This window comes from Triturus cristatus, chromosome 9 (genome assembly GCF_964204655.1).
Source record: "Triturus cristatus chromosome 9, aTriCri1.1, whole genome shotgun sequence".
Taxonomy (NCBI): domain Eukaryota; kingdom Metazoa; phylum Chordata; class Amphibia; order Caudata; family Salamandridae; genus Triturus; species Triturus cristatus.
The window spans coordinates 324,366,347-324,388,414 of NC_140592.1; the positions used below are offsets into that span (position 1 = coordinate 324,366,347).

Sequence of the window (22,068 nt, forward strand, 5' to 3'; positions counted from 1 at the left end):
CAATTGCATCAGATGCCGCTTGTACAGATTGCTTCCTGTTCCTTCGATAACATGAAGCAGGGCCAATCGTGGTGTACGGGGGAGTTCCGACCCCAGGACCTCTGAAAGGCAGGTAAATACCCCCCTCCAGAAGCGATCTAGGGAAGAACAATGCCAGACCGTGTGGATAAACGTGCCCTGCTCTCGACTGCATCGAAGACGCATAGGAGAGGCTATCAGCCCCGCCTTCCACGGGCGCTCTCGTGTAAAATAAACCCTGTGTAAGTATTTGAACTGGATGAGGCGGAGTCGCATGGCTATGGCTGCCCCCCGTGGAGCAGCCAGGGCCTCGGTCCAGTCTTCCTCCCTCAGTGGACCTACATCTCCCTCCCAGTCCCTCGGAGTTTCTGAAGCGTGGAAGAGCAATGAGTAACCAGGGACTGATAAATCTGGGAAATTTTCTTTTCTTTTAGGTCTCCCATAAAAACCTTTGCCTCCAATGTGCTGAATTCCGGCAAGGACTCCACGCCTACAAACTGGGAGACAGGGCGTGCCTAAATTGAAGATAGCGATAGAACTGGGATTGCGGCATGAGGAATTCTTTCTGAAGGTCCTGAAAGGATTTGAGCGTCAGCCCCCTCATTACATCACCCAGGACTGAGATGCCGATATTATCCCACCCCTGAAGCCCTGTAAGGCCGCCAGCTGCGGTAGGCGCCCATTATTCCAGACGGGAGTCTCCTGGGACAGTGTGTTCCACCACCCCATCCGTTGCAGCGCCTGTCTCCAGATCTGGAACACTACCCTAGTAGCCGACGGAAGCGCACCCTGCAAAGGTGCTGAATAAAGAAGGGTATGCAGCGAGTGATGTCCCATGAGTTGTTGCTCCACCGCGTATGCTGGGTCATCCCTGTTGCCGTACCACCACTCATTAAGGACCAGCAGATGCGATGCTTGATAATACGAATATACATCAGAAGACGCTAGCCCCCCGCAGTAAGTGGAAAAGAAACAGGTACGCAAAGCCACCCGCACCCTTCCCCCCTCCCATAGAAACTGCCCAAGCGCTGCATTCACCTGTCAGAACCACCGGGATGGGATCTGATGGGGTTGTTCTGTAACTGATAGAGGAGCCGGGGGAGCGCCACCGTCCTAAGTATGGCCAACCTGCCATATATTGAAAGGGGCATTCGGGACCTGTACTTGATATCTGCACGTGTTCGTTCCCACACCGGAACCAGGTTACGCTCCCAGGAGACCGCCGCCACATCTGACAAGAGCACGCCCAGGTATTTCAGAACCCCCCCACCGCCAGCTGAACAGAGGAGATCCACGCGCCAGCACCCGTCCGATCTGAGAGAATCCATAGCGTGGACTTACGGGGATTCATATATAATCCAGACGTCTCCCCAAAGATCTGCATTATCCGCAGTAGCCGCGGCCCCGTCTTGTCCACAGCTGTGAGAAAGAAAAGGACATCATCCGCACACAATGTGATACTATCTGATAGTCCCGCCGCCCATTCAAATCCCCGCACCTGTGCATCAATGCGCACCCATGCAGCCAATGGCTCCGTAGCCAGAGCAAATAAATATGGGGACAGGGGGCATTCCTGCCGTGTGCCCCACCTGGTAGGGAAAGTAGATAAGAAAGTAAGCGCTGTCCAAGATTGAGTCTTCTCAGCAACGCAAACAAATACACCCAGCTCAGGGAGTCAAACGCCCTGTCCATATCAGCCAATAAGAGCGCTGCCGGTACCCCCAGCTTCTGGATAGCCGCCACCGCCACATGTGCCTGCCTGATATTGTGCCTGGTCGCCCTCTGGGGCATACACCCGGCTTGGTCCGGATGGCCCAGGGTGGTGATGTGGGGCAGCAGACGATTAGCCAGGGCTTTGGCCAGAATTTTCGCATCCACATTGAAGAGGGAAATGGGGCGATATGAAGCATGCTGCTCCGGGGGCCTGCCCGGCTTATGGAACACCACCACCTCCGCATTTCTCCAGTCCGGGGAGGTGAGCCTCGCTCGGGAGCCTCCTCCACCACGGATCGATAATGAGGTGCCAGTTGCATGAAGTCGCTTTTAAAGAATTCACTAGGGAACCCATTGGGCCCGGCGCCTTCCTGGGATTCAGTTCCCCGAAAGCCACGCCCAGCTCCTCATCAGTCAGTAGGAGCTCCAACTGTTCCCTTATCTCATCCGAGACGGCTTTAGGCGGAAGATCAGTTAGGAATTTATCAATAGTGGCGGCGTGTAAGCGTTCCTTGGGAGCATACAAATCCGTATAATATGTGGCAAAGCTTTCCGCAAGGGCCAGTGGATCTGTAAGTGGTTCACCCGCTGGGCCCAGGACGCCCGGCAGGGCTTGAGAATGAAACATCCCTTGACAGTCGATGTAGCATCTTGCTAGATTTGTCGCCCCACTAATATACCCTGCTACGCTTCGCCAGCCAGGCTTGGCGGGCCTCATCCATCAGAAGGGCTGCATAATTCTGTTGAGCCAACAATAACTGTCTCCGCGCCTGGCCGCCCTCTGCCTCCCGACCCCTACTTTCTAGTGCCTCTATGCCTGCCTCTACCTGCAGCAGCTCTTCCCTGCGCTCCCTATGTGCTGCCGTGCACCAGGAAATGTCTGCTCCCCTCAGTGTGGGTTTCAGTGCCTCCCATACTGTCCCGGCTCCGGGAACTGACCCCACGTTAATCGTCAAATATTGATCTATAGCTTCGCTCATGTGTTCCCCATAGCCCTCATTTTGCAGATGCCACACCGAGAGGCGCCATCTGAACGGTTGTTTCTTTCGCCCTACTTGGAGCGTGAGAGCTACCGGGGAGTGATCCGACAGGCCCCGTGGAAGAATCTCAGAGGACACCACCCTGCCAACCGCCACCTGGGAACAAAGAGGTAGTCGATTCTGGAGTAGGAATCATGGACCGCAGAGAAGTGGGTGGATTCCCGACTATCTCTGTGGAGGCGCCGCCATACATCCACCCAATCCAGCGCTGTCACTAGGGAGAGCAACCTCATGGAACGACCACCCTCCGGTCCACCCCCAGCCCTCCATCTATCCCTAGCCAGGTCCATAACATCATTCCAGTCCCCACCAACCACGGATAATGCATCAGGTATGTCTGCCCAAAGGGTCATGAGCTGCTCTACCAGGTTCCATTGCAGTGGGGGTGGCATAAACACTGCCTAGCACCAGGGGGTCTTCCCCGATCTTAACCCGGAGAAACCAGTAACGCCCCTGAGTGTCTGTCCATTGTTTAATATGTGTATAGGGGACCCTGCGGTGTACCAATATCGCCACTCCCCGTGATCCCCTCGTAAAGCCGGCGTGGAAGACCTGTTGAAACCTGTAACGCTGAAAGCAAAGGGCCTTCGTACCCATAAGGTGGGTTTCCTGTAGCATAAGGATGTCCGCCCCTGCCCGTTTAGCCTGCTGGAGAATGCCCCCCATTTAATCTTGTCCAAGACACCACGCACATTCCAACTAACAATGCTGAACGTACCAGGGGTCACCTACACCCTAGTGGGTAAACTAGTCATCTGGGACTGTATCTACAGCTACAGAGAGGAAGAGAATGTTTTGGTGCATACAAGAGGAGCAACGGACCATCAATAACAGTGTGATCTGAAACCATGAACAACCCTCCCCCAACAAACCCCCCCACCCTATACCTCTAGAACACTGAAGCATCTGTCGCGGCAGGACTGACTCCCGACCCCCAACGGGGGCACGAGAGCCACCCCGACCAATGGATCCCCAACTTACAGCCCATGTCTCCTGGGCACGTCCCTGGCGAGCGAGGGCCTGGCAGAGGGCCCGGCCCTTATCAGAATCTCTCCAACCTACAGTACTTAGTTTTTAGAGCCCCACAGTCCCTTGAGGACCCAGCAATCAGTCTGCCAATGTCTGCCGCCCACTGGCGGAACCCTTCCGGGAAGAAGCGCCACAGGATTGAGAGTGGCGCCGCGGCCGCAATTCCTTTCCAGGCGGTGTGTGTGCCCGCACACGTACTGTCTCATCAGCCCATTTGAAGACCTCTTCCGGAGAGTCGAAGAAGTGGGTATGGGAGCGATATACAACTCGCAATCTGGCAGAAAACAGAAGAGCGTACGGAAGTTTGAGGTCTCTCAGGCGGGCCTTCGCTGCCATGAACGATTGCCGCTGTTGCAGCACCAGCCGCGTGTAATCAGGAAAAATGAGGATACGTATGTTGTCATAGAGCAGGGGCTCCTTGAGACGGGCCTGTTTCAGTATCACGTCGCGATGTAAGTAGATCAACAGCTTTGCTATCACTGGTCGTGGGTGGGCCCTCAGAGGGGGCTTCTGCATGAGAGCCCTGTGGGCCCTCTCCACCACAAAACAATGGGACATGGCATCCGGAGGGAGCCAACTCTCCAACCACTGCGTGAGGAAGTGTTCCATGTTGCCCCCTTCGCATACCCTCCGGAAACCCAACGAAGCGCAGATTATTGCGTTGGGCCCGTACCTCGGCATCCCCTTCTGGGCGCAAGCCCCTTCTGGGCGGCCTCCATAACAGCCACCTTTTTTTTCAGTGTGGTGACATGGTCCTCCACTCCGGAAATACGCTTTCATCCCCCGCATGAGTGATACCGCATTGCGCAAATCCTGCCGCAGAAGCATAACATCAGCGCCAACCGCCGCTATTTTGGCATCCAACATCTCTCTAGATTGGGTGATAGCAGCCATGAGTGGCGCATTGTCTGGCATAGCCCCCTGCTGCCCTTCGGAAGCCCCAGCCACTGCACCCGGACCAGTAAATTTGTCAATGGGGCCCACAAGTCCAGGGAAATCAGGGGAGGGGGGAAGAGGAGAAACCCCCCCAACAGCGGCCGCCGAACAGGAGCCTGTATGAGGCCGCCCCAAGACTAGGGCCAATGAGTCAACCCAAGGCTCCCGCAGTGCCAGGCGCAGCTGCGTGGGCGCCCAGAAACCAAGGCAAGAGGCACTGCAAGCGTCAGCACCCGCTCGAGCCCCCTATGGCTCCGCGGCCGTCTCAGACCTCGTATCTCCAGGCCTCACTCCCCGGTTGGCGCACTCAGATCCCATCCAACTGCAGAGTCGCAAATGCCCGCTACGCCACGTGGTCCGTCTGACCGCCGATATGGGTGTCTTTTGTAGCCAGGGGGGTTGGGGGGTAGAAGAAAGCCTGTGCCTGAGATGGGGCCCTGGGCAGGCCCAGGAACACGGCGACAGTCGCGGCAGCCCGCCACCATCGCCGCGGCTCGATGGCGCCGCCGAGCTCCCGCTGCAATGTAGGCTGAGGGCGGAGAGAGGGGAGAAGTCTCGAGCACAGCAGCTCGGATCCCACTAGGCCCAAGAGTCGTGTACACACCAGGCCTCCACCACCGCTGAATGGGGAAGTCTCGGGCCACAAAGAGGAAGCGTTCATCCCGCGGGGCAAGGAGGCCACCGGCTCACTTACTGTGCCGAGTGCAGCTCTAGGCCTGTGCCCCCCGGCCCCAGGCGCCACACCTCACCTCCGTGGCCCGATCTGGCCGCCGGGCTGTCCAGCCGTACCCGGCCTCGATCCACGCTACGGGCTGCGGTCGATCCCCTTCCTGCTGCTCTCTGCCGGCCGACCCAGAGCAAGCCCCTCTCTTATGTCACACCCAGGAAGCCGCTCTCCCTTCCCCTGCGGAGTCGGGCGATTTTCAGCGCGACGTCCCGGTCTCTTGCCGGGCAGCCCGGCTGCACCCCCAGCAGGCTCTTTCCTCAGCGCTGCCACAAGCCCCCAGGTGAACCCCGGTGCAGCTAAGGACAAGGTCCTGTAATGTTGCTGGGTGCCTGGCTATATGTAGCTTTCCCCCAAATACTCACAGGAAACGTTCTGTAGGTAGATAGAACCTTTATTTCACCTTTTGGATCACCTTCAGAGAGAGCGCCGGGCAACACGCTCCGATCGCGTCTCTCGCTCGCGCGCTATCGCTCGCGCATGCGCAGTAGCGTCCAAACGGCCGCTACGCACATCTCCGTCACTACGTAGTGCGCGCGTCCACTAGACCGCGACACTACATATCTCCCCCTTTTCATATCACACACACAAAGTCCCCGACCCGGAGGTCAGTCCATTTCAAAGTCTCTGAACTTGGATGGTCTCACCACTGCTCTTCCCCCCCCGGGTGTGTCTTACCGGAGTGGAATGTCCTTCTCGGCTTCCCTCTGCGACCGGGCCTCCGTCGGTACCTTTCGGAGTGCCCTGGCTCTCTCTCTCTTTTACCTCGCCATCTTCTCTAGTGGTCTTCCCCCAGAGTTGTCTCTCTCTCTCTCTCTTGTTCACCGCTCATGTTCTCTCCGTGGCCTCCCTCGGATGAGTCTGTGTCCTTTATCGGCCCTTCTGCCGGGGTTTCCCCTTCCGTGCACTCTCGGGGCCACTGTAAGATCTTATTGCATTTGGCCATGCGCTCGTGTGACCACACGTTACCGTCGCTGAGCAGTGCCGCCCGGTCATACACTTCTTCTACTCTGAGGGGTGGGGAGTACTTGCTTTCTCCTTTCCGCTTAAGGACTGCCAGCTTCACTCTGACCCACTCCCCTTTTTCCAACGCCGTCTCTTTTGTCCTCTTGTGGCGGTTGTAGTGTTCTGTATAGATGCGTTGTGCCTTCTGCAGGTTGTGCTGCACCACTGCTGGAGACCATTTGCTGGTGATGGTCTTCTCCTGCCACGCCACATTGTCTCTGGTAAAGGGTTGCCGTCCCCGTAAGATCTGGAAGGGACTGTACCCCGTACCGGTGGGGGTGATGCGGTACGCCCATATCGTGCTGAGCACCTCTTTCTCCCAGTCTTTGCCTCTTGTGATGGCCGCCTGTATGGAGCCCATCAGCACCCTGTTAAACCTCTCTACTTGTCCATTGCTGGATGGGTGGTATATCGAGGTGTGTTTGAGTATTATGCCGTTCCTGTTCGCAAACGTGACCCACTTGTCGGAGATGAACTGGGGGCCATTGTCGCTGATAATGCTCCTGGATATGCCTTCCCGGAGGAACACCGCCTTGAGGAAGCGTAGTATCTCGTCCGTGTCCATGATCTCGTTGATGTGCACTTCTGGCCATTTCGAGTATTTATCCACTAGTACACATAGATATTTGGGGATCCCCTGGTCGTCCAGTATTGGCCCCAGGATGTCCACTGCTACCTCTTCCCACGGGTTGCTGGGGTTTGTGAATTTCCCTAAGGGTGGTCTCATGGGTTTGAGTGTCTTGTCCGCCCCTAGGCACTGCGCGCAGTCTTTCACGTGCCTCTCTACATGCGTGTCCATCCCTGGCCACCAGTAGGTTTGTTTTGTCCTGGCCTTTGTCTTCACAATTCCCAGGTGGCCTTCGTGTAGTATGGCTAGCAGGGTAGGTACGATGTTCTCCGGTGGCACCACCCTGTCACCTCTGTAGACAAACACTCCGTCGTTGCCCACCGACAGCTCTTCTCTGACTTTGTAAAACTGCCTGATTTTTGATCTTTGTCTCCTTCTTTCCGGCCATCCCCGCACGATGTACGCCTTGATTTCCTCCATGTCACCATCCGCCTCATACGCGTTCTTCCATTCCTGCCTGCTGATGGCTTTTTCCGGATCGTCCGTCAGAGCCACCATCTCGTCGTCGTCTTCCCTGTCGTTGGAGGCGCTGTCCATCGCAGATGCCCTGCTGAGGTAGTCCGCTATTTTGTTTCTGGAGCCCGGGATGTACTCCACGTCGTACCTGTACTCCAGGAGTTTCAGTGTCATTTTCGCAATCCGGGGCGTGGCGCTGGCATGGCCATCCGATGTCAGTACCTTCACGAGAGGCTTGTGATCTCTCTTCACCTGGAATCTGGTTCCCCACAGGAACTGACGGTACTTCGCCATGGCCCACACTACCGCTAGCATCTCTTTCTCTATCACACTGAACTTTTGTTCCGACGCTGTCAGCGTCCGGGACGCGAAGCTGATCGTCTCCGTTCCGCCTTCTGGTCTTTCCTGCATGAGCACCGCTCCCAGCCCCTTTTCACTCGCGTCCGTCATCAATATTGACCGTTCCTGGGGATCGAATCCTTGCAACGGGATCGCTCCGCCAATTTCCCGTTTCACTGTGTCGAACTCCTCTTGCGTCTCCTCTGTCCATATGAACGCCGTCTTGTCCCTCGTGAGTTGCCTCATGTGGTGGGTTTTTGTGGCAAAGTGGTGGACGAATTTACTATAGTACTCTGCCATCCCTAGAAATGACCGTACTTCTTCCTTGGAGGTGGGCGGCGGTGCTTCGCAGATGGCCTTCACGTTCCCTCTCTTCGGCGTTATTCCTTGCGCCCCTATCTCGTGTCCCAGGTAGGTGACTGACGTCATTCCAAAATGACACTTCTCCCACTCTGCTGTTAGGCCCTTCTCTTCCAGGATCTTCAATACTGCCGACAGTTTCCTGTCATGGTCCTCCAGCTCCGTCCCCATCACTAGGATGTCGTCCTGAAAGTATTGCACTCCCTCAATGTCCTTGAATAGGCGGGCCATTAGCTTCTGGAACACCGCCGCTGCCGAGGCGAGACCAAAGGGCATGCGGCAGAATTGGTAGCAGCCGAACGGCGTGATGAACGATGTCAATTTTTTGCTTGTCGGATGTAGCACTACCTGGTGGTATGCCGATTGCAAGTCTATGGTGGAGAACCATTTCACTCCTTTCGTGCGGGCCAACATTTCCTCTATGCGTGGCAAGGGGAACCTTTCCACCACTATGCACTTGTTCAACTCCCTGAGGTCCACACAGAGGCGCACTTTGCCTGACGGTTTCATGGCCACCACCAAAGGTGCCAACCACTCCGCGCTGTCGATGGGCTCAATGATTCCCCCTTCTTCCAGTCGGAGGAGCTCCTGTTGCACCGCCTCCCTTACCGCAATCGGGATGTTCCGTACCTTGTGCGCTACCGGCCGGGCGTTTTCTTTGAGGACGATTTTGTGGGAGAACTTCTCCAGTCTCCCAATCTTCCGGCCGAAGACCTTCGGGTGCCTGCTCCGCCATTTTTTGCCGTCGACTCCTCTCCGTCCAGAGTCCCCATCACCTGGGTGTCCCCTCCTGGGTTCAGCTGTATTCCCAACACTCCTTGGTCCATCCAGCCCAGGACTGACGGTCCCTTCTCCGCGACGTACAGCTTGCAGAGCGCACTCCGCTCCTTGAACTGGAACTTCATTGTCTTGAACCCTACCATCGGGATTGGGTCCCCTGTGTAGGTGACCGGTCGAATGTCGGGGGGTTCTAGTTGTGCGCCCCACGTGGGTCTGAACCTCTCGTTCCATACTGAACGTTGAATGATCGTGTAAGGAGATCCTGAGTCCGCCACGATGGTGATGGGTATGCCTCCTATGATCATGTCGCACTGGGGTTTGCGCGTTCTTCTCCCCTCTATGCCCAGTACCTGGTCTTCAATACACAGGACTTCTTCGTCTTCTTCACGGCCTTCTACTTCTTCCCCCTCGTCCTGTGCCACGAACTTCACCGCCTGCTGTCTTCCTTTTCTGCGGCATACTTTTTCGTAATGACCAACTAGGCCGCAGAACGCACACTTGGCTCTGAATGCGGGGCACCGTTTGTCGTGCGCTGCATGGTTCGAGCTGCCGCACCTGTAGCATCTCATGGCCTCGCCTTTTTCTTGTTTCCATGTCTGTCCGGGTCTTGGCTTCCCTTTGGCCGCTCCTCTGTACTCCCCCGTCGTTTGTTTCCCCCGCGTCTGGTGGTCCGCGTCGTCCACCTTGTTGACTGTGAGTCTGGGGGCCGGTTCTCTCTTGGCCGCTTCCGCACAGCGTTTTGTTAGCTCCGCTCTTTTCACTATGGCGATCACCTCGTTCAGCGTCGCATCTCCATTCGCCCATAGTTTGTCCTGTACTGACTTGCTTGTCGTGTGCATGACGATCTGGTCCTTGATGAATTCGTCCTGCAGTCCGCCATATCTGCACGTCATCGCCAGCTTCCGCAGCGCCGCCACGCAGTCATCTACGGATTCCCCCGCTTCTTGCTTCCTCTGCTGGAAGTTATAGCGGTCGATGGAGGTGCACACTGCTGGTCGATAGTGGTTGTCCAAATCTTCTATGGCGTGGGTGAACACGTCTGTGTCCCCTACTGGTCTGGTGGTCGGTGTGAGATTTTGAAACACTCGTATCCCTTCTGGTCCTAGGTTGTGTAGAAGTATCCTCTTCCTCCTGGCACTAGAGAACGCCTCCTCGTGCTCATCTTCTAGCGCTTCCAGGTAGTTTTTGAAGTACTCCCTCCAGTCTTCCCACTTCATTATGGGTTCTCCCGGGCGTGGTAGGAATGGAATCGGCGTCGTCAGAGTCGATGACTGTGCACTCATTTTGGCGTCCACTTGCTTCCTTGGGCTACCTGGTGCGTCCGTCCCCGCTCCCCTGCTTCGGGTACCTGGGACTGCGTTCGAGCTGGCTGCTCCGTCGTCCCCTGACTCCGCCAGGATCTCCTCTGCGGTTCCGCTGTCCGCCTGCGATATCCTCTACCTCGTGGCTGGCTCCTCCGCTGCCCACGTGCCACTCCCCGGCTTCTATCTGCCTCTGCCGCGCTCTCCCGGTGTGTAGGTGTCTGCCCTTGGCCCCTCCGGTCTTCTTACCGCGTAGGGTGGTATCTTTCCTGGTGGGCTTCTTCTCTGATGCAGGTTAGGGGGGCACCTTCCACCTGTTGCACATAGGGTTCTCCTTATCCCACCCTCGTCGCCACTGTAATGTTGCTGGGTGCCTGGCTATATGTAGCTTTCCCCCAAAGACTCACAGGAAACGTTCTGTAGGTAGATAGAACCTTTATTTCACCTTTTGGATCACCTTCAGAGAGAGCGCCGGGCAACACGCTCCGATCGCGTCTCTCGCTCGCGCGCTATCGCTCGCGCATGCGCAGTAGCGTCCAAACGGCCGCTACGCACATCTCCGTCACTACGTAGTGCGCGCGTCCACTAGACCGCGACACTACAGGTCCCCAATGTCGCGGGACTGCGGGATCTTTGTGGAGATAAATTATCTTCGGAGAGTCAGGATAAATTAAGGATTCATTGCGGGCTGGACGTCCGCTTGCCAAGCTGTGCCCCCCTAGTTTTATGTTTTTTTAAGAACTTTTTTTATTATAGTTTTGTCGAACAAAAGCAAGAATATTGCAGACACAGTATTCTGTCCCAACATCAGTTATGCCTAAATTGTCATGCCTCAGGTGTACAGTCAATACAGTAGTTTGTGATCAAACCTCTGCACCCACTCATTTGAGCCCCGCTCCTCTATCATGCTAGCAGTGCTAACGTGGTCGATCACATGGATATCCAGAACCTTAGGGACATAATGCACAGAAAAAGTACCCTTCCCTCTCTGTCCCATATGCACACTCCCATCATGTTCAGCTTTTATAGGTCAGTGTTCCAGTACCTCAACTCCCTCTCCTTTCTGCCCTCCACTTGACTCATTATTTTTGTCTTCTTCACCAGCTGTATCATGGTGGACCATTGAAATATTTCTTATATTGCTCTTTCATCTGTTCTAATTTCAAGGATTCTGAGATCTTGCTCCCTGGAGTCTATGGATCGTCCCCTTGATTTAATCCATTTTCATGTTCCTAAATTTGCTAATGGTGTGTGGTTTGCAATGTTTAAATATAACACTAATTTGTATATTGTGATCAATGTCAATTTATACGCTACCCGTTACCAGTACATATTAATAGCAGAAGTCCATACCATATGTCGGAATGTGGCCTTGCACGCCCTGTATTTAGGGCACATTGGTGATCTATGTGTATACATTTTGTGCAGCTTGAGGGGGGTCATATAAGTACGGTGGAGAAAACTGTGTGCCAACTGGAAATGCGAATTGCTGGACATCACCTTCACCCGTGCACGTCACCTTCCACTCCTCATCTGTCAACTGTTCCACTAGATCCTAATCGCACAGCTGTCTTGCCTTCATGGGGGTCTTCACCCTGTCTTTTTAAAGAGTCCTGTACATAAAGGTTATCAATTTTTGACTAGCACCCATCCACAAAGGCACTTCCATCGCAGCCGTGGCAGCAGGAGCTCATGGGAACTCCCGCCGTATTTCTCTGGCGGTTTTCTTCAGATGGGTTTATTGCAACTCTTGCCCCGGACTGACACCAATCTGTTCCTGTGCATCACACACCCCTACAGAAGGTGCAAGAACTCAGTTTTAGCAGACACACTATACAATCTGTGCAACACGCTGATGCTTAAGACTTGTTGGTATTTCTGGTGCACTGCTTGAAACCCGTTGCAAAGTGTATGTGCATCAGAAGGAGGCAGGCTTTCATGAGCCAAGCAAATAAAATAAAAAAAAGCACATTTCTTTGCTGAATCTCATGAGCAGTAAAATACAAGAACAGAGCGTGGAGGTTGGTGAGCATGTGGTAGAATTCAGGCACACAGACGGATTCTCACATTTGAAAGGCTCAAATCTTCTAATGTGACAGCATTTCTTTTATTTAAATAAGGTTTCCTTGACCTTCCAGTTGAGCCAAGCCATTCTAGCCAACTGGAAAGATGGGAAAACAGCACAATATATAGTACTTGTGTAAAACAGGATGTACATTACAAAGATCTGGTCCATCCTCAAAGTACGCATTGACTGCATGCGCTCATTAGCATTTATGAGCCAAGTGTAGACCTGTATTAAATGTGTTATCCATTTAGAGTGCAGTAGTGTCTAAGGCCCTGCTACACCAATGGTAAACCACAGTACCAAAAGTTGATAGGGCCATAAAACTACTAATTGGCTCAGCCACCAAATAAAAGGCCTCAGCAGTACATTCTTTCTCCATCTTGCCTGTGTCCTTTGCTCAAGTAGCTACCACTTCCCTCATAACTTCCTAGGAGACTTGTTCAGCAGTCCCATGTGGCTCCATCAATGAATGTGACTTAAGGTAGCACCCCCTTGACTTTTTGGTGATAGTTCCATAGCCACCAGTCCCATATGATTCAGTCTTTCTAATATGCCTTAGCAACCAGTCACCAGTGAGTTGATTGGGCGTCTATTGTAGTAGCCAGGAGAATATTTGGACTGCACCATGCTTTTCCTAATCCGGTTACTTGCTCACTCCAACATGATACTCTACCTGTAGCCATTGTGTGAGTGTTTTTGTAGTTTCTTACACCGCAATCCTACATCAGTCCACTATGGCCAGTAAACCTGTGCAGTTCTATACCACGTCTTTCATAGCATGCTGCAACATTTTGTACCACATACTGTCCTCGATCTAATAGGCTCCCTATGAGCCCCACAAACTATCGCTTTCATTGGGAAGTACTCTACCATGACGCGACCTCCTGCTTTAATCAGACTGGAGTGCCTGATGCATCCTTTCACGCATACTCCTCGCCCTCCTCCGAAAGTTATCACTTTGTGCACAATTGTACCTCTTCCTTCATCTTTACACTCTGCTAGCATCAAGGAGCCCACTATTGTTCCATCCAATACATTTTTGTTTTAGGGCAGCATAATGATACCATAGTGAAAGGTTTCCTGGAACCATTCATGTCAGTGAAACTAGTTGTTCAAGGTAATACTATCCTAAGGCTCTCTACCAGCATCCATTGGTACACTTTGGTCTCAGTTCATGTAGACTGCTCTCTTCATGTTGTGTATGCTGGTGCTTTGTTGATATCCATGGGATTATATTTATGCTTAGTTCTTTGTTAATATCCATGGAATTATATATATGCTAGTACTTTGTTGATATCCATGGGATTATGTGTATACTGGTGCTTTGTTGAAATCCATGGGATTATACGTATGCTGGTGCTTTGTTGTTATCCATGGGATTATACGTATGCTGGTGCTTTGTTGATATCCATGGGATTATATGTATGCTGGTGCTTTGTTGATTTCCATGGGATTATACATATGCTGGTGCTTTGTTGATATCCATGGGATTATATGGTAAATCTATTTAATCTAGTACTTGATAGCTCGAATAGCAGTATTCCTTGAGACATACCATGTTTTTGTATTTTTCAGACTAAAGTGTTTGGCAGAGACCGTGTAAAGTTCATGGAGAGCCTGGTGGTTGGAGACATTGCAGAGCTGAAGCAGAACCAGGTAAATCCGACAAATTGAAACTTCATGTGATTTTTATTTTCTCTTTTGCAAATTACAGTTACTAACCGGTCATATTTTCTACAACTGACATTTGTGTTTCTTACTTTTTCAGTTTGTGTATTTGTTTATGTACTTCTCCAGCATGGTATCTTCATTAACATTTTAAGCACTGAATACCTCTCCACCTTTCGCAATATCTTGGCACACCATCTCTTTTGAAAGAAAGCAAAGCTGTTTTATTTTTTTACAAAACATAAGTGTTCACTATCATGTATCCGGTCTCATTACGTGTGGCCCATTAACTTCGATGGGCCTGGTAATGGGACTTTGGGGGCACGTCAGGTTTACCGGGTACATCTGAATTAGGAGTACAGCAGAAATAAGGCTGCTCAGTGTTATTTAGCCAAGATTCGTCACATGTAACGTGGAATCCCAAATATACCCCATGTAATTTCCAATATCTCTGGTGGGTGAGGGCAGAAGGAGGGAAAGCCAGGACATTTTCCAAGCCACTCCTAATCAAGACCCATGTCTGCATGTTTTAGTGCCTTGTGGACCAGATGTACTAAGGGTTCTTGCAGGCGCAAACCCTCTAGTTTTGCAATATCCAGGCTTTGCGACTCCAAAACCCTTTTAAGATGTACTAAGTCCTTTTTGTGATTCAGAAAAGTTTTTTCAGATCTCAAGTCTTTCCAAATCGCAAGATGGATTAAGAAATGATTATCGAATTGCAATATGGAAGGGGGGGTATTAGGGACATCTCTTCCAAACTGATATTCACTAAGCTATGTATCACTGGGTTTGTGACCAGAATCTCGGTTGCAAACAACTGATCAATTATCTAATCACCTTTTCAGGTGATAACTGATATGTGTTGGCAGCTTTATGGGGAGTAGGTAATGGTCCAGGGCACCACCACTTCCTGCTCTCTTTTTTTTGTTTAACTTTATTTATTGATTTTATTTCCTTTTAACACAAGACAATACAGTCATGGCTTTCAGTCCTAACATATAAATATATTAAGCATTGCTTCTCATTTAGGATAACATATTCAATAACAAATCCTAAAAAAACAACCCAAGAAAGGTGTCCAGGCAAACAAATGAGAAGAGCAAAGCCTTATCCTATCAACAATATATACATAACAGCTATTTAATCCATTCCTCCACTGGAGACCAAATCTTAGAAGCAAGCTTCCGCCTCCGCCTACCCTTTATTGAGTATACTGAAGATTCCAACTTATGGATAGCAAGCAATCTAGTTCTCCAATTTATAAATGTCGGGGCATCAGGAGAAAGCCATTGTGAAGTTATACATAACCGAATCATAGACATGGAAATAAACAAAAATGCGGAAGTGTACCATGTATTACCCAATGTCACTGCCCCGTCATAACCCATTATCACCATCTCAGATGTCAGAGTACACTGGATCTTGAGTGTGGCGTTAATGAAACATTCTATGTCTGACAAAAAAAAATTCAGATTTGGACAAGAATAAAACATATGGATTGTATTTGCTGCATATAACCCACACCTAGAACAATGATCCCCTGCTCTACTGCCCCATTTTGCAATCCTTGCAGGTGTATAATTAAGATCGAACATCGACATATAGCTTTGAGTCCGAAGACTGCCAGAAACCAAAACTTTACTAGCCAACTACAGGGCCGGATTCAAATCAATAGTAGTCTTTCCCAATTTATCCGCCCAGCTTAATCCTTGTGCACCCAAATCGTCAGGTAGACTGGAGAGTACATACCGATATATTATTCCAATTCGGGCTTTCTTTTGGATAAGTTCAAATATAGTTATTTTGTCAAATAGAGAAGGATTTAGAACAAGATGTTTAGACCATACGCTTCTAACCTGCAAATACTTAAAAAAATCATGAGAATGCAACTGAAATTTATCCTTCAAAAATACAAAAAGTAATAATTGGCCATCCCCTACCAAATCTCCTATCACCCGCAGCCCTTGTAATTGCCATCTAGACATTACCTGATCTTGAAAAATAAGGGGAGGAAGGAGTCGAGATGCTTTAAATGGAGTATAGACATTAAGCTGATATATAATTTCCTCCGAATTTTCTGCCAAATAAGGAACAAAGTATTAATTACCTTAAATCTGGTCCTTTTAAAGTAACTTGGTTCAAGGACTTCAACCAGAATACCCTTAGCCGCAGTACCTAAACCAATCTCGAAAATAGTAGGGCAGTTAGATAGCGGAACTTCAAATTTATCTCCTAAAAGCGGTATTCCAAAAGCCTGTATCATAACCGACCAATAATATAACAGTAAATTGGGTACTGCCCACCCGCCACGATTCCGAGGGAGGCACATCCACTTAGCAGTCCTTCGAGAACGCCTATACCCCCACAAAAACCTATGGCAGATCCTATCTGCCTTTAGCAGACTGCTTTGTGATAATACTAAAGGGATGGTGCTAAAAAGGTATAAAAACTTTGGGAGTATAAGCATTTTAAGAACACTGCAGCGACCATAAAGAGATAAGTGAAGGTGATCCAATCGTTCTAATTTGGTATTTACTGCATCTATTACCGGAAGAATATTTAAGTCCGGTATAGAGTCGACTGCCGCTGAAATTCTTACCCCAAGATACACTGCTTCAGGGACAGCTAAATTGCCAGAATATGGCATATCAGGTGTTTGAACTACCTGAGTTTTAGCCACGTTTAACTTATAACCAGATATTGCACCAAACTGCGCGGCAGACACCATAAGTGCCTGCAAAGCAGAGGAGACATTAGAGGTTAACACAGCAATGTCGTCTGCATAGGCCAGAGCTCGATACTCTGTACCCCCAGCTCTTATTGGTAGTATGCTCCTATCCCCTTCAATTTGGCTAAAAAACGGGTCGATATATAAGGCGAACAATAGAGGTGAGTACGGACACCCCTGACGAGTGCCCCTACTGATGTTGAAATAGCTAGTTTCTTGGCCCGATATACGAAGTACTGCCTCCGGTGAAATATATAATGACCGGATGGCTTGAATGAACTCTTTACTAAAGCCCTTCCAACTAAGCACGGCCCACAGGAACCCCCAGGAGACCCCGTTGAACGCCTAGTCAGCGTCCAACAGGATCACCCTGAGGGGAGAGGCCGTGGCCTGAGCCCAGTCCAATAAAGCAATAACACGCCGAACGTGATCTGTGGTGTCACGGCCCGGAATAAATCCGTGTTGACGAAGGGATACTAAAGGAACTATGACCTCAGCTAATCTAGAGGCTAATATTTTAGAACATTTTTGGGAGTCGCTATTAATAAGAGAGATTGGCCGAAAAGATGACGGGCTTAACTCTGGCTTTCCTTTTTTTTTAAACAGAACAATTGTAGTCTGCCGCCAAGAGTCAGGAACCATACCTTTCTGAGCTGCCGTAAAGACAGCGAGTAAATCGTGCTGAATTTCTAATAAAAAGGTCTTCTAAAACTCGAGGGGTATCGCATCTGGCCCGCTGGCCTTGCCATTGGCCAGTGCTTTGACCGCTGACACCAAATCCTCCCATGTAATAGGGGCCGATAGTATTTCATTCTGTTCTAGCGATACCTTCATAGTATCCTTACCCCATAAAAAAGCCTCAATCTCAGACTCTACCTGAGCACTATCAATATCTTCGGAATAAAGCTTTATATAATATTATTGAAATACCCCATTCACTCCTTCCTGAGTATCCTCAACTGTACCATTTTCATCCTGGATTCTAGTAACACGACTCTGTAAATTTTTCTGGTGAAGTCGCTTCGCGAGTACCCTACCAGAATTTTCACCAAATTCAAACATAGTCGTTCGGTATAAAAGGTACTTGGCGGCCAGATCCAAACCAAAGGATTCAAGAAGGTTAGATTTTATTATTGCGACAGCCTCCTGGGACTGCTCTATATCGCAACCATTCTTAATTTTAGAGGCCAATACTACTTCTGCTGTTCTAAGCTCCTCCAGACGAGAGTTCATTTGATCTTGCCCTTGCTTCCATCGGAACGAGGAGATACTTTTAGTCCCCCGCGCACTGCGGCCTTTAAGGCATCCCACACCACCTCGGTGGGGGCAGTGCCCCTATTGATATCGAGAAATTCAATTAACCAATTCCTCATATGCGCCTGGTAGGCCTCATCAAGCAAAAGCTTTCTTTCGAAAGACCACTGCCTGAGAGGCATCCTATTTCGAGGCCACAGACACTCAACAATTAATGCATTATGATCGGATATGATCCTAGGAGAAACATGAATAGAGGAAACTTCGACAAACTGCTCTGGGACCAAAAAATAGTCGAGCCTAACAAATCTATTATGAGGAGCTGAGTAATATGTATACCCATCATCCATTTTATTATATTGATGCCACAAATCCATCAGCCCATGCTCTTGAACCAATGCCTGCAATGCCTTGAACACTTTAGGTTTCCTGCCACTGTAATTGAGATCAGCTGCCAGATTAAAATTACTAAGTAGGTTTATACCACTTCCTGCTCTCATTGAAGTTTTCTAAAATGAAAAACTGTTTTGGTTTTTAAACGTAGCTCTGGTTCCGAAACCAGGACTGCTCACCTTTTTAAAAAAAAAAATATTTACATTTTTTATAAAAGATTTCTGTTTTGGAATACAGTAACGGGGATTGTGATCTACTGCCTTTTAACCCCTTGCATGCCCGCCCCTTTCCCCGCCCAGTGCCGCGCTTTGTATTAGCGGGCGGAGTTCATGACGAGCTGGACTCGTCATGGGCACAGCGCCACCGCAGCCCATGACGAGTCCAGCTCGTCATGGGCACTGAAGGGGTTAATATTGCCAATCACTGGTCGTAACTTGAGACCTAGCTAATGAATATAAAATTGGGAGAAAGTTCTGTGTTTCATTATTTCATGAACCGGTCTATTACTATGTAGGTCGGTTTGTAAAATAAAATAGTGGTCACAAAAAAGCCGAATCGCAATTAGTGACCACTTTTTGCACCTACTTTTATAGTATCTTTGGTCTTGTAAGTAATCAAACTTTTGATGGGATAACTAAAACAGGTATGCATTATTTTAAGTTAACAACTGAATACTAACCTAAACAAGGTCTGAGTACTGCATACTAGCATGTCTCCTGATGTGACCATTATACGTATACATTCTGGTAAGTGTAGTTATTAATGCATTAAATCCCATTTAGGTAATCGATAAATATGGTACAGTAATCCTTATTTACAACCTTTGATTGTTTTGCTTATCATTACCAATTTCACCTTGAATCTATTTATCCCCATCACCAAACCATGACTATTGCTATTGTGCTCTTCAGAGACACATCCTATTATTTGGCATGTGTAAGGATGTTTCTTGGTTTTCACTACTGGTGTGCCCCTTGATGCCACCATTCTTGCTAAGGGACATCTTCAGAACTTCAAAAACAAATTAATTCTAATACCCTCAAGTGAATGTGAAACAACTGGGCTTTGTTTATCAACTGGTTCAATCAGTCAGACTTTTCCTTTTTACGCAAACTTTGTTGTTCTGTCCTCCGGTTCGTTTCATGGACACATCAGGCAACCAACTCACTGGTAGAGGAAATAAGATTAGGTAGGAGAAGAAGATTCCATAGATGCCTGTGATGTGTGGCGGCTGGAGTTCCTCTGGTGGGGCTCAGTTTGAATCTTTTAGTTCTCACGTCTGCAGCTACTGAAGTAGATATTTAAAACGATGGACAGGCGCTGAAACACAAAGCTCAAGTATAAAGCATTAGAGACATGTTAACTATCTTGAGCAAGTATCTCAACATGGCCAGGTGAACGCAGTCAGCTCCTCCTGTTTCCACATGCTGAGCCTCCTATAAAAAATCTTCAGAAAGATTCCCAAGAGCACAAGACGCACCGCCACTCAAGCCCTAATCAGCAGCAGACTTGACTACAGCTTTGACGGACTCCCCAAATACCTCCTCCATCATCTTTAGACCATCTAGAATGCCGCTTCCAGGCTTATCTTGGACCTCCCAGGCGTACCCACATCATGCATCACCTCCAAGATCTACACTGGCTGCCAATACACAAATGCTGCCAATTCAAACTCCTCACACATGCATACAAGGGTCAACCATGGACCAGCATACCGCAACTCCTGCCTCCTTTACAATCTGCCCACCAGACACCTACGCCCTGCCTCTCTTTCTCTCTCTCACCCACACTACGCATCCACAGAAGAGGAACAGGAGGGCTAGCCTTCTCATTCCTTGCACAACATGGAACGACCTCCAGTAGCAGTGCGGGGGTGACGACATTACAAACAAAAAACAAAAAGAACTTGCCTGCCTTCCGCCACATAGGTGCTCTTCTGCTCCTTTCTGGCTCCAAACCAGGCTTTACGACTCCCCTGCAGCCAATCAAAATGCTGCTCTCATGCTGCTGGCAGCATGAGAGCAGCGTCGGGATTGGCCTGAGCGCCCTGGATTTGTGCTCCCAGAGAGACTGGGAGCCTTTGCTCACTGTCTTCAACTCAGCAACACAGCTCGGGTCGGAGACATCTCAGTGCTCATGTCTGTTCGGCCATCCTAAGATGGCTGGCCAAACCGACAGCAGTCTGCACCACTCCTCTTTCAGCCTGACACCGATTAGGCCCTGCCCCCAAGAGGCTGTCCAGGAAACCAAAATAAAAAGATTATGTTTTTATTATCGTTTTATTTTTCTACGTTTTTTATTTTTTTTATTATAAATTTTATTGAAACAACAGTGATCTGCATACACAATTTTACATTCTCGATATTACTTCTTTACAGACAATCGATATAAATTACTACATTGGCGCATATGTGCCTTCACTAATGCTACTTGTCCTTGTCCAAGTTGCTGTCTACTTCTGGAGGCGTGCAGATGTTTCCCCTATATATATTCCATTTTCCCCACACTCTTCCCCTTTTTTTGGCACATTTCCTATTGATAAATGTGGCCTTTTCCGCAACCATGACCATATCCATATTTTTACACCAATTTAGTAATGTCGGTACGGTCTCTACTCCCCACTTTTGTGCTATGTTCCGTTTAGCTATTATGCCTGTCGTCGCTATTTTTCTAAGTTTTGAGACTGCTGGTGGGGGGAGCGACGCTCCTCCACCATAGCGCAGGAGCCGACGCCGCCGCTACACCCAAAAGCCACCTCCTCGCTTCGGGAATTCTGCAGGAAGCTGAAGACCTGCCTCTTCAGCTAAGACCTTGCAAACAACCTCCACACCTGCTCAAGCGCCTGGATACCCCATGGGATATTAGTCGCTCTTTACAAATCCTTATATCATAACATCCTTGCTGTAAATATCTACGTGCTATCTGTATACTGGTAGGGCTTTACATCAGAAAAAGGGAGGCGACCAAGAGTTTGAAAAGTAGCATTTAATTGCAGTAGCTATACATCACTAAGATGCAGAAAGGAAATGAGATGGAAGAGGGATGAGGGGATTTTGATGACCTTTAGTTATTCACATAATGCTATAATATACTTACTTACTGTTAGCTATCAGAGGGACGGGTTGGGAGATTGAACTGTTGTAGGTTTGTAAGTTTAACTCTTTTATACTGTTTTGTCATGCTTTCCATGGTTGCAGGGTACTCTCTCTCTTTTCACCAATGATAAAGGAGGGATCATCGATGACCTTATTATCACCAACACCTCAGAGAGTCATCTGTATGTGGTGTCGAATGCAGGCTGTGCAGCAAAGGACTTTGCCCTGATGCAGGTATGGGAATACTAGCTCTCTCCCGCATTACTGCTATTTACAACTTCTGTTCTGCAAGATTAGTCTCTATTTAAATGCATCCAAACCCATTCATTGTTCTTTCTTTTCAGTTGGGTGTGTGTCTCTTTATTTGTGTTTCAAGACGGAGTGATTCCTAGCCTAACCATTAGCCCACCATGCTTGGTTGCATATGTTTTCCAACGTCTGTTTGGGTCTGGTGACTTTCCTTGCACCTAGTATGACAGTCATCACTTAATTAGGAGTAGCCAGTGGTAGCTGTTTGTAGCCTTGTTTTGCCC

At 49.4% G+C, this 22,068-nt stretch overlaps 1 protein-coding gene across 1 annotated transcript in view; it reads left to right on the plus strand.

Moving 5' to 3' along the window:
- Positions 1–22,068, plus strand: part of AMT (aminomethyltransferase) — a 194,883-nt gene that overhangs the window by 88,535 nt on the left and 84,280 nt on the right. The window contains exons 3-4 of the mRNA XM_085625050.1: positions 13,973–14,053; positions 21,638–21,769. Coding sequence (XP_085481176.1) covers positions 13,973–14,053; positions 21,638–21,769 — 213 coding nt within the window. The remainder of the gene's footprint in view (positions 1–13,972; positions 14,054–21,637; positions 21,770–22,068) is intronic.